The 16330-nt window shown below is 43.4% G+C and overlaps 1 protein-coding gene across 2 annotated transcripts in view; it reads left to right on the top strand.

The window, feature by feature from the left end:
- Prkg1 (protein kinase cGMP-dependent 1) overlaps positions 1 to 16330 on the top strand; it is a 1233235-nt gene that overhangs the window by 77710 nt on the left and 1139195 nt on the right. Inside the window, exon 1 of one of the 2 annotated variants that reach the window (XM_063271952.1) lies at positions 4232 to 6610. The exons of the other annotated variant lie outside the window; for it this stretch is intronic. Coding sequence (XP_063128022.1) covers positions 6300 to 6610 — 311 coding nt within the window. The 5' untranslated portion in view covers positions 4232 to 6299. Of the gene's footprint in view, positions 1 to 4231; positions 6611 to 16330 lie in introns of those variants that run through there. 2 annotated transcript variants of the gene reach the window in all.

The following is a 16330-nucleotide window of genomic DNA, read 5'->3' as shown; positions in this document are numbered from 1 at the left end:
CCTCTTGGTTTTCAGAGCCTGCACATGACTCACAACCATCAGTGCTCCAGTTCCAAGGCATCTGATGCCCTTATCTGACCTCTGTGGCCATTGTAAACACATGTACTCACATGTAGACACAGGCAAAACACTGGAGAACAGGAAAAAGTAAAATAAACAAAATCTGAAAAATATAAGAGCATTTCTGTGAATGAAGCCAGTATTTTGGAGATCATTTCCCTATTGTAGCCCGGGTTAGATCCTTGTGCCTTACCTGCCAAGTGTTGGGATGACAAACATGTGCCTGGCATAAGAAAGCACTTTAAATTATATTTTATGATTTGTAAAATTTACATTTGTGAAGAATCCCATCTTTCTCTTCTTAAAACCTGTTTATTCCAGGATTAGAAATGGGCAGCTTGGAGCTGGGGACAGGGCTCTGTGGTTAAGAGCACTGACTGCTCTTCCAGAGGTCCTGAGTTCAATTCCCAGCAACCACATGGTGACTCACAGCCATCTGTAATGGGATCCGATGTCCTCTTCTGGTGTGTCTGAAGACAGCTACAGTGTACTTATACATAATGAATAACTAAATCTTTAAAAGAATAAAGAAAGAAAAGGGCAGCTTACTAATGAGCACTGCCTGAATTTTAAAAGGACTGCTTTAGCCTAAGGCCCAACAATGACTTACCACCATTTTGAGCCATTGACTCTGAGAATTCACCTTAGCAAACAGAAGACACGACACCAATTCAGTACTAAGGGCTAAGTACATTAGCAGGTTCAGTGTAGAGCACTGTCTCTTTCCAAGCTGCTGAAAGAAGTTTTGATCATCGATGCTATCTTTTTCTTTTCCACAGGTAGCTCACCGTGGAAGTAATATGACTTTACAACACTAAAGTTCTTGTTTCTAGCCATTAAATGTCTACTTAAACTTTTATTTCAATTTTAACTTCATTTCATTTTATGTGTGTGCATGCATGTATGTATATATGTATGTACGTATGTATATATTTACATATGTGTACTCTGTGTGTGTGTGTGTGCCTGGTACCCATGGAGGCCAGATGAAGGTGTCAGATCATTGGGCTCCACATGTGGATGCTGAAAACTGAACCCATGTCCTCTGGAAGAGTTTCACCTCACAGTCATTCCCCCATCCTAAACGTAGATTCTTTATAACTGAATCTCCCTCCTCAAATGCAATCATAAGGCTAATTTAATTCTATGCGTGAATAGAATGATAATTGCTCAAATTATTGTGCTTCATTCTTAAGAAACCGATGTCAAGTGTTTATATAAAAGCAAAAACCAAAAAGATTCTTGAATCCTTTTCCAGTTTTCCAAAGCAAAATTTAAAATGGTATTGCCCTATTCATCAGTTTTTGCAGTCCAAGACCACGTTTGTGCTGTATACATGGAGATAAGATGATTGTCTTAACATTTTCACACAAGCAAATGCCTATGCGTGCCCTCATGTGTGGATATTATCACTGCAACCTTTCCTTGGCTTTACTCAGTAACTTTGGGAACAAACTTTGTAAATGTCTGTTAGGATGGTTTGGCGATTCAGATTTAAGTAGCCTTTACACTTTTTCTGTTTGATCACAACTGAGAACCACTTAGGACTCTCACTTACAAAACTGGGACAATCCTAAACAATTTTAGTATTAAAACCACTTCATCCCCAAGCAAATGGATATCAATTAGTTGCCCGAAAACAGGATGAAATATTGCTGGAGTTGAGACTCATTTAAGGAGAAGATTTAAAAACATCTTAGTCCTGTTCTTTAAAAGGTTTTCCAAACATCGTCTCCTCTTTCTAACTCGACATCGTCAAGGCAGTCCATGGTGCTGGAATTCCACGTTGTCTGGATTCAGAAACAAGGCCACAGGGCTACTAGAAAGTTCTGTCCTGCAATGAGTGGTGGGCACTTGAGTTCCATATCAAAAGATAAGGATTCGAATGCCGCTTTTCCATCCATTAGATGGTCATTCTGTACCTCTGTTTCCTCAGACATTGTTAATAGAACACATAAATAATAGTGTCCAGATTTTAGGGCTGCCGTAACTGTTCAGGAAAACTACTTTTTACTGCCATGCTGATTATGACCAGCTACTTGGAGCAAGCTTATGTCTGTCAGCAATGGTAAGCTTCCTATCCAGTGCTATAGAAGTACCTGTTACTCTTAATTACTTCACCGTCTCCTGCAGGGGATGGCTTCCATCATCAAGACGGTCAGTTACACTTTGCTTTTCCTGATCAAGTTGTATACATGTGAAACATCAGGGGGACACTTCAAACTCTACTCTCTCTCAGGAACGGTAGCATCACTGGGATCAACAATGGCACAGTAAAATTGTCATAGTTCTTTTGAAGGTAATGACACTGTGAGCAAAGGATTCTAACACTCTTTATTAATAAATAAAAAAGCCATTACTGTAAATAAACTATGTTATTGACTTTTTCATTAAGGGATTCCAAGACTGAAATAAGGAAGGTGCGGAAAATTTATTCCTAATCATGAGGTTTGGGTGCAAAGAGGAAGAGACCGGTGAGTTCTGTCTGCCACCGTCTGGTCTGGCTGCTACTAGAGCTTTGCTCCTAGCAAAGCTGTGGAAAGGAAGACTGATGAAAGCTATCCTCTCTGAGCTGACTGTGTAATTTTAGAGTAGGAATCCACGCTTTCAGGATGGCGCCATGGTAAATGTGGATGTCTACACCAAGGCCTCCTGTGAGCCACAGTGTCAATGCCATTCCATGGTACTCCAATCCAGGTCAATGGTAGCTACTTTCTGATGAGGAGAATGTAGATTTTTCCTTTGAAATTTGACATTAATTCAGTCAATTTGATGTGGCTGTGGCTGGAGAGACAGCTCCAATGGCTGAGATCCTGTACTGCTCTTTTGGAGGTCCAGTGTCCCGTTCTTAGTTCAAGTTCTCAGCACCAATTTACAGAGCAGCTCACCGACTCCTGTAATGGAGTTCCCAGGGATGGGCCAGCCTCCTGTGAGCACTGAGAATACCTGCTTTCCTGCTCACACATCGACAGGCACAGGGACACATAAACATAATTTTAAAAATAAATATTTTAAAATAGTTTACTATAGGAGTAGAGGAAAAATAAGTGGTCCGTTGAAAAATAATTTCAGATCTTACATATTTTTTTCAAATAAAATTGATTTCTAGTGGTGGTCAAGAATTCTTAAGGGAAAAGGAGGAGAGGGAGATATTGGGAGAGAGGAGAGGAAGGGACTGAGAAGAGAGGCGGGAGGGAAAATTGTAGCTGGGATATATGAGAAAAGAATAAATAAAACATCCCCCTTCATTATTATAGTTTAAACGACCATTCAAAGCCATGTCTGAAAAATGATTTAAAACATTTATTTGAGTGCAAGTGAGATGTCTTAGTTGGTAAAAACACATTCTAAGCCTGAAGAACAGAGTCGGTCCCCCAGGATGGCGAAAGGAGAGAAATGACATCAGTGAGTGGCCCATCTCCTGACCATCACACATGCACCATGATATGTGCAACCCCCTCCCAATCAGTGTGTAAAAGGTATAATGTATGTCTTTATTTTATTAATCAAAGAGGACATCTGAAAGTTCTAAATTTTGCAGAAAGTTATAAAGCTCTTGGAACAAATTCAACATTCTATAATATTGGCTAACTACTCTTACTTGGAAAGGCCTAGAACACCTTTCGAAGTGTTAAGTCACTTGCAATAGTCAGCCCTTTCATCCCTTTGTTTGCTTTGTGCTTGTTGCAGCAGATCCCTGATTCTGAAGGTTGGATCTATCACAGAGCACCTTTTGAATTTTGAGACTGTAACATGCATTCATGCTATAGTTTGTGAGCAGGTCCCTCGCTTGTGTACAGTTTAGTATTGAAAAGCCTTCTCCACTTTGATAACAACCCTGAGTGTGTATGGCTGAAGTGCTGTTGGAAACAGTTTTGTGGGTTGGAGAATCATTTTACCCCTTTTCTTTTTCCCTCCTCTTCCTTGTAGTCAAGCTTTATACAAGTAGTATGTTTTGTATCTTCTGCTGGGAGACATTAAGTAACCTCACTTAAATCTTAAGGGAGAGTAAAAACAAAGTCTCTTAGCCATTGATTGTGATACATTTTTAGATGTAAACTTCTGGCTCTGTAGACCCCAAGAATAAATCCCTAAGAAAAACAAAACCTGTAGCATTAAACATTTCCCCAGAGAGGTAGAGAATTCCCACAGGTTAACTGAAGTTCTGGATCTTTGCCCGGGAGGAGGAAATTGTCCCAGGAGGAAGCTACTTGAGGAAGCAGTCAGTTCCACAAAGTCACAGACTTCTGCTCAAAGTAGACTTTTAAGAGAAATAACAATAAGTCCAAACTATTATTCACTGCCGTCTTTTGAACATATTTTGTGACCCGTGCACTTTCTATATTGCATTCGGAATCGAATTCAAAGCCTCTGGTTGTAAGGAGTGCACAACCGTAGGATTGGATCATAGTCTTTGTGGGAAATATTTATGGTTACACACTCTTTTCATTTGCACCTCTAATTACCAAGAAGCATACTTGAAATAAATAAATAAATAAATAAATAATAGCTTTTTATTGTGCTAGTGGCTAGTAGGCTCTCTTTCCAGCTTTCTTAGCTCAGAGAAAAAAGGCTGTGTATTTAAGGATATAAATGAGCAATCTTCAAAAAAAAAAAAAAAAAAGGTTTGTGTCTTTGGCTACTTTGAGATTTCAGGCAGTAGTTATGTATTGCAACTTAGTTTTAGTGTATTTTCTATCTGTTTTGTTTACGTGTTAAAGGGTGGGTAGATAGAATACTGAGGAGAATTATAACAGAGTGTGGAAGAATAGTGAGTTAAAGGTTCCTTATTATTTTACAAAAAGCTATAAATTTGGACGAGCTGGTGAAGGTTTACTTAAACTAGTAGGCACTTACGTAAGCATTAGGTAAATATTTTGGGATTCTAAATAAGTGTTCCTAAGATGAGAGACCGATTCTTGGGTTGAAAGAATTACCACCTTCTTGCTAGCAGTTTAGCCCACACTGAGCAGTTCTGGCTGGCGAAGTGGTTGGATTGAGAGCTAGTGTAGTGGGTGGGACAGTGAAATTGCAGCTCCTGTAGTTTTTCCATCGCTTCTCGATTTTACCTCTTCCCCAAAGTTGGTAAAAAAATTACTCATTAACTGCTGGGCTGTCACGGAAGTAACGTTTAAAAGGTATGGTTCCGTTTCAGTAAGAATGTTTTGGAACTCCGCTGTGGGTTTAAGCCCCCACCCACTTCACCAAATCCAGCAAATGGAAGAAGCCAGGCCTCTAGCGAACCATTCCGCAACTGATGCTCGCACAAATGGGAGGGACCAGGGAGCAGCTGAGAGGCCTTCTCTGGCCCAAATTTGTTGGGGGTTTTGGCTTTCACCCCTAGAAAAATTCATTGATCTGAGTTTGGCCAGCCCAGATTAGGGAAAATTAGGAGAGAGGAAAGGCTTGGGGGCGGGGGTCAGATACCCATCCCTAACCTTCCCCAAAGGCACCTGGATGCCTGGGGAATCCCTCCCAGGCACTACTGTAAGCTCTCACCTTTGGAGAGGCAAGTTTCTTTCCAAGCCCTAGACACCTGTGTGAGGCGCACCCCGTGGGAAAGGTGGTGTGGGGGACGCGAGAGCTCAGCCACACTGTTTTCCTCGGTGAGGCTGCGGTCACAATCCTTCCAGAAGTCAAAGCTGTTAGCACGCGCAGTCTGCTCTGTCTTCCTTGGTCGCCAGGAACCTAGCCCCACATTCTGGAGCCCGGAGACCGCTGACGCCTCTCCAGTTTGCTCCAGGTCCTCTCCCTCCCACCTCTCCACCTCCGAAGTAGCGCTCCAGCCTCGCTCCGCCCGCACAGCCCCAGCGCCCCCGAGCTTTATCAGGCTCCCCACACACATCGCTGGCTTCCTTTGGCACCCAGCGCTGGTGACCCTAGCCGAGCAGCCACCGCCTCGGAGCCCAGTCTCCCTCCTCCCGCGCCTGGGTCATCGCGCCTCCGGGTTTTGCTCCCCCAAGCGCCGCGGCGCCCACCGCCTTTCAGGTTCATCCTGAGCTGGACCTGTTTTGCTCATCCCTAAACCCGGAGAAGTGGAATCTGCACACTGAAACTCTCGGTGGCTGGAGCGGCGGACTGGGCATGCTCAGAAGCCAGGCTTGGCTTTGGTCTCAAGTCGAGGGAAGCTTTTGCACTCGCGAGGCAGCGGCGACTTTAGGGAAAGTTGATCCGAGAGGGGAGGAAGCCCCAAGACGCGGAGCAGCGGCAGGAAGGAGCCCCCGGCAGCCCGGAGGAGCATGGGCACCCTGCGGGATTTACAGTACGCGCTCCAGGAGAAGATCGAGGAGCTGAGGCAGCGGGATGCTCTCATCGATGAGCTGGAGCTGGAGTTGGATCAGAAGGACGAACTGATCCAGAAGCTGCAGAATGAACTGGACAAGTACCGCTCGGTAATCCGGCCGGCCACCCAGCAGGCTCAGAAGCAGAGCGCCAGCACCTTGCAGGGTGAACCGCGCACCAAGCGCCAGGCGATCTCCGCGGAGCCCACCGCCTTCGACATCCAGGATCTCAGCCACGTGACCCTGCCCTTCTACCCCAAGAGCCCACAGTAAGCAGGGTTACGCGCCCGGGTCCATGTGGCGCCCAGGCGGTGGGAAGCTGCGGGTCTCTGTATTGTCTGTCGGCCCCTGCCCCTCCCGCTTGCCATGTCTGTCCTCATCCTCAGAAATGTCTCATTTTCACGGCACTTCTTGAGGGGCTGTGTACGTCTCTCAGGGCCAGACTCCCTGCACATCCGTTGCCTTCGTGTCTTTGTCAGATGCCAAGGTATTTTAAAAATATACATATACGTTCACATATGCCACCTACTGTACATAGAGTTTGGACGCGCCCCAGGTGTGTGTCTGACCATGTTTGTGAGTGGCTGTTGAACGGAGGAATCAGAACCCCTTTCTTCCCCAAAGCCCCAGCCAACCTGGCCAGCCGGAAAATCCTAACTGCAGGCTCATCAGACTGAAATGAAATGCGTTGATATTACCCTGACTTTCCAGGCACTCGTGGCTCTCCTGGATTTATCTACATGCCGCCGGCGCTTCATGCTGGTACCGTTCAAACCTGATGTTCTGTCACCATCAAAGTGTAAAAGAATAAGGAAATAGACATATAAAAACAGAAGAATTTTTAAAAATTTTCCTGAGTCGGATGACATTTACAGTCCATAAATGGAAACCTAGTCTGTTGATTTTTTTTTGAAAAAAAATGTTTTCATAATATCCAAGAGAGAATATTACTTGTTTTCCTAAGAGAATTTTCCTATGATCACCAATGAACACTTTCATTTCCCCCCTGAGGGTTCCTGGATTTTCAGGGACAGTGTAGCCGAACACATGCTGTTTCCAGAGTGGACCGTGCTGTGTCTCATACTCGGGTCGCAAGTCACTCTGCTGCTGTTCTTGTATGTTAGAGAGCAGTGTAGTTCTGATGTCAGTGGGATTCATAACTTGGATGGGGACACTGAATGAAACTTGTTACACAACACTCAAGCCCGGAGTCCATATGGGGAATGAGCAGCAGGGACAGGACAGTGACAGAACCAGAACACCATCTGAATGGCATTTTAATTAATAGTAATGACATAATTGGTGAAGCAGAGGATTCTGTTGTCCTGCTCCTAACTACATAACACGCTGGATGACACTTGTTACATAATATCAGAAGGTCCCTGGGAACACTTTACTTCATAAACACAGGGGATTCATAAGAAGAGAAAGTAAATACTTGCTCATCTCCATTTATATTTCTTGGATGGGAGGACCCAGGAGTACATATTACGTACACTTTTGAAAACTTACAAGTCAAATCTATACATGTTGGCCCTCCCCGCCCCATGAGTCATTCACAGGCTTAGCTGAAGGAGGAGTTTGAATTCTGAGGAGTAGGGGGAAGTTGATAAGGAGAAATCTTTCTGAGATGTTCCACCTTACCATGTGACCATGACAGATGAGCTGATTTCAATTTGTCTTAGAAACCCGAGTGATCTGAATCCTTCGGAGCTTTCTTTGGTAAATTAATTTGCAGTCCCTGGCATGTTCTCCTGTTTCAGCTAACAAGGTGCATGGCCACCTCTCCTGGGCCAAGTTTTGCATAATGAAAATATAACCCAGAAGCAGCTCTTTGTGTCTCTAACTATTCCATAGGATTGCCATTTTAGTATCTGCAGGACTTTGGAGTGACCCACAACAAAGTCTGCTTTTGTAAAAAGACCGTTTTAGTTAAGCTTTTAGATGCAGTGTGATCAATCCAGCTGCTAACTGCAGTTAAACATTCTATTGGAGAAAGCCTAGAGAAATCCAGGGGCTGGGAATGAACTACAGAACGTGGTCCATTTAGAAGACTTTTGACTCTTGGTGTGTGACACAGAAGCCTGGTGTTTTTGTAAACATCCCCAGTGGAAAATGAAATGAGAGGCGCTCTTACTTTGTAGCTTCCCTGCAGGACAAACATTGTATCTGTTGAGCAATGTTTCCCCTCCTACCCTTATTTGATACCTTTAAGGGACTCCGCTGCCAAGGTGGTATGTCCATGTTAGTTTTGTGATTCTGAGGGATTATACTGGAGAAAATGATAAGATGCCTTCCAAATTTAAACAATTTTGGAAAAACATCTGTTCTTTTTTTTTTTTTAAACACGTGTATAAAGGAAACCAGAATAAAATTGCCTAGAGTGGTAGTGTACTTTTCTTAGAGCAAAATAAGTATATTATATGCAAAACAGATAGTATCCTGTGTGCTTTAAGTGGCTGGGCAGGATCAATCCACATAGAACTAAGACAATGTGCTGATCTAAAAACATTTTTTTAAATTTTGGTTTTTTTTTTTGCATTTCAAGGTATATTGCGTGAATCCTTTATTATTCTGAGTTGCTGGCAACAAGTGTTTATGTTTTTAATCTTTAGTGCAACTTAAATTTAATCGCTTTCCTGAAGATTAAGTTAAGGATGAGGCAAAAGTTTGCAAGTAGACTGAAATTTATTTCCCGATGTTCCCCATAGTTTTTGGTTGCCTTTCTGGGAGATGCAGTTAGCTGAGCAGTTGAAGTTCTGTTTTGTTGTCTGGTGATTGAAAAGAAGCATCTAGCCTTTCCTTACTGAGACTGCCTTTTGAGAATTACAAGGTTTTAAAACTTCTTTTTGTTTCCTTACAAATGATTGTTTGCGTATAAAAAGCAGTACAAAATATAAAGTAACTTGATAACTTTTTTTCATCTTGATAGTTTTTAGTTGGGGTTTTCCCTTTCATGTGAGACCTGGAAGAAAGCCTCTGTGAGACCCTACCTCAGGGGAAGACACTCCTCCGTGCTGAACCTGTGAAGTAGGGTAGGGATGTTGGTCTTCCACAGTCTATATGGCTATAACCTTTGAACCCATCTTAGGTTATTTACGAATGTGAGGGAGAAGGACTGATGTAGTAAGTTGGAATCTGTTTATACTGTTGCCAATGAGCTATTTAAGAATGTAAAACCACTAGACTCTGTTCTAAAATACATCAGGCAAAAGAGCCTGTTAACAATGGAACATACAAACAAACCTAGTCATCCAGTCTGTGAGATCAGGCCACCCGATGGTTCACATGAACTTCTAAGATAATTTTATTTCATGACATTTCATTCCTAAAGATGTACTCGCTGTTCCCAAATCTTTTCCATTTTGCTGTCACAGCCTTCCGTGTCGTTTCAATTCGACTATCTCGACTTGAGTTCCTATCAAAACTTGTTAATGTCTTGTGTGTTTTTGTAACGCTGTTGCTTTTTACCCCTGAGGTGGCTTCACTTCAGAGAACGAGATGACATGTTCTGTTCTGTTTCACTTTGTGATTGTGAAATAGTTTGGAATAATTAGAGGTAAAAGAGACACACATTTTCCTATTTTTTTAGGGAGGAATTAAAACATAGACAATCCTATGTAGTTGTCTAAACCTTGATGTTATATTCCAAGAGAAACAGGATCTCCCTAAATGTTGTGTGTTTAATTTTGAAGGAAGTCATGGAAATCACACAATTCTAGTGTTATCATAAGTAGCCTAACATTAAAACATAGATTTCTTCACAGTATTACATTTCAAATGAGCCTTGCAAATCAGTTAAATACTTGTATGAAATAACACCTGAAAAGACTGTAAGGCACATGACCCTTTTAAGAGTTAGCAAGGGACCCAACAATGCTATAAGTAAATATTTTAGAGAGCTGAGTTAAGTGAAACAGAGCGCAGTTCACAAAAACAGTTGGTGAGTCTGTGGCCCCTGTTGAATTGTATGCTACCAGGAACGCCTCTGAAGGTCATGCATTGTAGTACTGGGAAGACTGCTATAGTTTAAGCACTTTATACTGTGAGGGGAGCATAGAGAGGAGTGGAAGTTGGGGCAATACAGCCCAAGCCATTAGCAAAGAACTCAATAGCTCAGGTTCTATGATTTTATAAAGCGTATTAAATTACGCTTGTATTTTTTTTAGAATGGTGTGTGTGTGTGTGTGTGTGTGTGTGTGTGTGTGTGTGTGTGTGTGTGTGTGTATGTGAAGGGTTAGTTATTAGTGGTGAAGTTCTTGGTACTAACCTTTCACTATAACTACACTAACTAGGTAAGACTCTCTAACCTAGCCAAAAAGCAGGTGATGAAGACTCTTGAAGAAGTCAAGTACCTTTCTGAGTGTTCTCATGGAAAACAGCCTAGTTGTATGCCGTAGGCCAGCTCTGCAGATTCCTTACATATCTGGGCAGACTGATGTAGATGGGAATGCAATCTTGTTAGTTATTGGAATTCATCTTCCCTGCTTCTGTGGGGGAGTTAAAGTCTGACCTAAGGTTATTATAATAGTTTCCAGTTTAAGTTTGAACATTAATTTGACATTACAGCCTAGGCAGTGAAACAGAAGCCGTGCAAAGGCTTTACAATGTTATACTAGATCGTGCTGCTAAATATCTTGTTAGGGGGGTTGGAAGTAAAGTCAACTTGCTCGCCCCTAAACTGGGATTTACAATGAAAACACTGACAAGCCTTAAATAGAGTTGCTCTAGGGACTGCCTGAGAATATGAATGGCCAGCTTCCTTGCTTTACTGGGGTGCATCTCCAAGCTCCCCCTGTTCGTTATTTAACTCAAGTGTTGGGTTTGGATTTCTGTTAGGAAAGGGTAGAATAAGACATGCAATGTTTCCATTGTGGCAGTTTCCAGGTTATAAGGCATATGGGAACATTTTTTTTTCCTGTCTGCCTAGCAATGGAGGGTCTCCATGGTATCCTAGCAACCATATTTGAACACCGGGCTGCTGCTCTTTCTGCTATCTCTACCATAGGTGCTGCTGCCCATCCCAAGGAGCTGGAATCGCTGCTAGCATCCCAGGCCCTCTGACTTGAACCTTCCTGGCTCTGAGAACACAAGACAATGTGGCAAATACTTCTATGCTAAAAGCAGCCCTTGCCAGCATGCTCAGCAGATTATTGTACAACCACATCTGTGGCATTTTGAATCCTAATCTGAATTGTTGAGCTAGTGTTCTCTGCCACCCCTCCTGTGACAGCGCCTCTCTACTTCCTTCTAATGCCACTTCTAGGCCCGCCCACCATCCTTTGTCATGATCGCCTTCCTTGCTGTCTCCTTAAAGACATTTTCTTTTGGGACGTGAACTCTGTACAGCCTGCTTGAACTCTGTAAGTACAGTTTTGTTGGTAAGGTCAGGGGAATGTTATCTTTCCCAAACGGACATATAAATATAAGCCATAGCACACAATCTGCAGCTACACACAGCAGATGCTTACTACAAGGTAGGGTGACCAGTAGTGCACTCTCGGTGTTTTGGAATGGAATTTTATGACCATGGTTATTAGTGTAAAAAAATCAGGAGAGTAGAGCGGGGAGAAGAAATTTCAAGATGTGAGGAGCATTGTTGAAGTTATGTTCTATTTTCCAGGAGGTTTAAAAGTAGCACTCTACTTTGTGGGCATATAAATATACCCCAATATGAGAACAATTTTCAAGAAAGGTGGTCCTTTGTGGACGACAACTGGCAAGGACCACATCTGAAAGCTTGACTCCACTTGGGAAGCCGTATGAAAGTATTGGCAGAAAATCATACAGATGTTTCTAGCCAGACCAATACCTATTGGATACTTTGTATTTTTCCTTAGAAGCACCATTGAATCTAACATCCAGGTGAGATTGGCAGTCGGTCTGCAGGCTTCAGTGCAGGGGAAAGGGCAGCATGCCAGCATGTAGCTGTTCTGAAATAGCAGGTCAAGGATGATACTGTCCATTACCACCACCATCACTACCACCACCACCACCACCACCACCATCCCTGTCACCACCACCACCACCACCACCACCACTACCACTACCACCCCTGTCACCACCACCACCACCACCACCACCACCACCACCACCACCACCACACTAACTTTCACGGGACGGGACACTTACTCTGTGCCAGATATTTTTCCTCTGCTTAACCTGCAACATGTCCTTTTATCTCTCTCTCTCTCTCTCTCTCTCTCTCTCTCTCTCTCTCTCTCTCTCTCTCTCTCTCTGTGTGTGTTTTAAAGGCATGTACGAGCTCACAACATGGGTATGTATAGAAGTCAGCTCTTGATGTTGCAATGACTCCAACAATTGCTGCCTGCTTGCTTTCTCTTTATTTCTTTCTTCTTTCTATTGAAACACTATCTATAAATGAGCCTGATGCTTCTGTTCCGACTAAACTATTTGTCTCAATGCCAAACCTGAATTTTAAGTGCATGCTGGGATTCAAACTCAGGTCCTTAGGCTTTCCCATAATCACTTTATCCACTGAGCCATCTCCCCCTCCCTAGCATCACGGATTGGAACGCGTCTGTAAGGAACATTCCACATTATTCCCCTTTCTCAGCCTGAGGAAGAGAGGGCCTAGATTCCTAGAAGGTAAGGTTCATGCTCAATGTCAAACACTTAGCAAAAACTTGAACCAGGATTTGGTCTGCAGGAGCCTTTGCAGCCACCCCTAGGTTCCTACACTGCTCCAAGGCCTGCAAGGATCAAGTAACTGTAGAATCTAAGAATAACGTATGTTCCGGGGAAAGTATCTGTTCACCCATAATAAAGGAGGAGCAAGCAGAACCTTGGGAGACATTAGGTGGGACTTTGCTCCAAAAATGACTGCACGTTAGAGTCTTCCGGGAAACTAAAAATCTCATTGCCTAAGTTTTACCACAAATGAATTAAAAATCAGACTTTGTTTCAAATGATGCCCAAGGTAGTTCCGATGTGAAATGGGACTGGGGAGCCACTGTGATGGGAAGATTACAGGATGTGTTGTGTTTGTAGGACAGAAAATGGAGGAGCAGGGCAAATTTCCCATCTAAAGTGTTGAATGCCTCTCTGGGCTAAAATCTTCACTGGCTTGCAAAAGCAATGGTAGATTTTATTTATTTATTGGTTAGATTATAAGCATATACTATCTTGTTGTTTGTTCTCCTAAGTAAGTATGCAGGGCTCCCCATAGCCCTTTTCTTCTCAACCTTGGCTGCTTGTTAAGAAAACTGCTGAGGGAGCTTTTACGCATGTCTTTGCTGGGTGCCACCAGCCAGACTGATGAAGTCGCTCTGGGGCTGCTGGGCTTACAGAGTAAGTGCATATTTGAGTCCAGAGCTGACTCTCATCTTCAGGCAAGCCTCTTCATTAGCCCACCTGGCTCCCAAGTGCTGCGGATTACTTGACTTCACGCACTTTGGGGGCAGATGCTGCTCAGAGCGGAATGAGGCAGCTCCAGCTGGGTTGCTCTACCCATCACAGCTGGACCCTCCCTGCCAGTCTGATTCCGAGGGTCGCCTATGTCCCGGTCACACAAAAGCATCACCAGCTCTGTTCAGCTCTGTTCATGTTTCCTCTTTCTAGTCAGCCACAAGTCCTGGCCAGCCATCCAATACACATGAGGATCAGGCATCATCCCTAAGTTGGCTTTCCTGATTTTTTTTTTCTGCTCCAGGCAGGGCAGTGGCCTTACTAGCAGGAGGGAATGATCCCTTGGTTCTCAGCTGATGCCATGAAATTCGAAATTGATGGAGGTGAAGCAAAGACAAGTCCCTCTTGGAAGAGCAGTGGAGGGCTTGTAGCACTTCTCAGTCTGGTATGAGACGCTGCTGCAGCCAGCTATTTTTTTTCCCCCTTACAGATATTTTATCCTTTTAAGGCAAACAGCTTGAGCTCCGGCTGAGAAGTACTTTCCAAGGAGGTTTCAACGAAAGCAGAGCTAGCACATCAGCCTCTCAGCCCCCTTCCCAGACGGTTTGGTCTGAGAGAATAGATCTAGGCAACCTCTGGCAGATGAGAAGTCTGAGGTACACCTGCAGGGAGGGACCTGGGGTGGGAGGATAGAAGAATCCCTAAGCCCGGTGCTCTGAGCTCACTGCTGTCCCTATGGCTAGCTAGCTCTGCATTTCCTTCTTGTGTCCAGTTCTCAGTTGAAGCTCCTCGAGGTGTTGGTAATGGTCTCCAACAGGAGTCTGTTCAGATTGGTAATTCAATCATTATTGTCTCAGGTGTGGATCAACCAATATTGCCCTTTATGTAAGCAACGAAAGTAGCTAATATAATCGCACGTGCATTTTGGTAAAAAACCATTTCCTTGCAACCAGGGTCAATGAGGAGGAGCTTCGTTGTCTCCCCCTCCTTTGCATAAATACAACAAAGTGTTCCATGGATAGACAGCATGTTAGAGCAGAGCGGGTGGGAAAAAGGTGCCCAGAAGATGAGGACTGTTAATTACACAGGAAAGGTAATAATGTGGAAAGTCAACATTTTCATCATGAATGCTGCATGTAGTTATTAGACCCACATGGGAAGGGGCCGAGGAATAAATAGGGAGATCATATAATACAGTAGCGATGAAGACACATGACCAAGAGCATGGATGTGTTCACTTATCACATTTAGCACTTACAAGCAGGACAGAGAGAACACAGGCTGGTGCTTGGACCAGCAAAAGTGTCTGTGTGGGAATTCTTTTTGTTTATGGTACGTGATACAAAGTTACCAGGGGCAATTTAGTGCCGGCATATAGGATAACTTTCACCTGCATCAAAAACAGTACTGTCCGTGACTTCTGCCAACTTAAAAGATTGGAAGTACAACTTAAGTCTCATCAGCTTGCTACAAGACAGACATAAATGATGAATTTATCCATAAACGCAGTTTCTTAGGCCCAGCCAAAGCATTAGTAAGTAGTTTACATGGTCTTTATTCTAGGGCGATAAACAGATATGAGGTATTTGATGTTAGAACAGCTAGTTACCATACCTCCCTTCTAGCCCATATGCACTCCTTGGAAACAGCATTGCACCTCTTCCTTCACGTTAAACAGTTGCGTTATCTGGCATTCGGTTTAATTTGGTTAATTGTATTGAATGTCAATGATGACAAATTCGCCACAGCTAAGTAAAAAGATACTTCTGCTGTGTATGAAGCAGATGTATTATGGCAATATCAAGATTTCGCCAGATCTAGAGCATGGAGTAATGAGATTCTGTGAGGGGGAGAAACATCTTGTGGATATACAATGCATCATCCTAATGGTCCAGCTTTATCAATAAATTATGCCTTTGACAGTGCTTCTAAGTCTGGACGAAGGGGGAAGGAAAGAGGACACTCACAACAAGAAGGGAAAGTGGGCATTCTTAGTCTTGTCCTTTTATCTCTTCTTATAGGCTGGTAAGACAGTGGGTTGGCCATATAGTGCTGTATCTGCAGGTGGCAGGCACACAGGCTCAGAAAAAGCACAGCTACACGCCATGTCTGCCTTGGGACACACTTTTCTTGAACCACTAGTGACTGAGCAACACACTTGTATATTGTGCTGAGACAGCAAAGGTGGCCTGGACTAGAAGATTGTGCTGCTGTAACGGGGTATGTTAAGTCTGTGAAAGCGACAGGTACTATTTTGCTAAGCCTGCAATGGCAACTCCTCGTGCCAGTGGGAGGAGAGAAATGAGGAAATGTGCGAGCGAGAGCATGGGACTCAGTGTGAATCATGTTCTACATCCTAGATAATTGCTACTCTCTTATTTTGGAACTGTTTAATGATACCAAGGCCTCAAAAAGTAAGCTCAAAAACACATGGAGAATTAAAAGAAGGTTTGGGGCTGGCAGAGCCATTCACTTGAGACTGTCTTTATTTTGAGCAATGGAGTCTCCTTAATAGAACATTCTAGCTTCTGTATTGTTGGAGGAGATTCTCTAGCAGAGCAGATGGAAGGACATGAAGTGACCGACTGCACAGAGTTGTCATTCATGTGCTGCCTGGCTTT

Source organism: Rattus norvegicus, chromosome 1 (genome assembly GCF_036323735.1).
Source record: "Rattus norvegicus strain BN/NHsdMcwi chromosome 1, GRCr8, whole genome shotgun sequence".
NCBI lineage: Eukaryota > Metazoa > Chordata > Mammalia > Rodentia > Muridae > Rattus > Rattus norvegicus.
The sequence above is the reverse complement of the archived record's forward strand: the minus strand, read 5'-3'. Positions and strand labels throughout refer to the sequence as shown.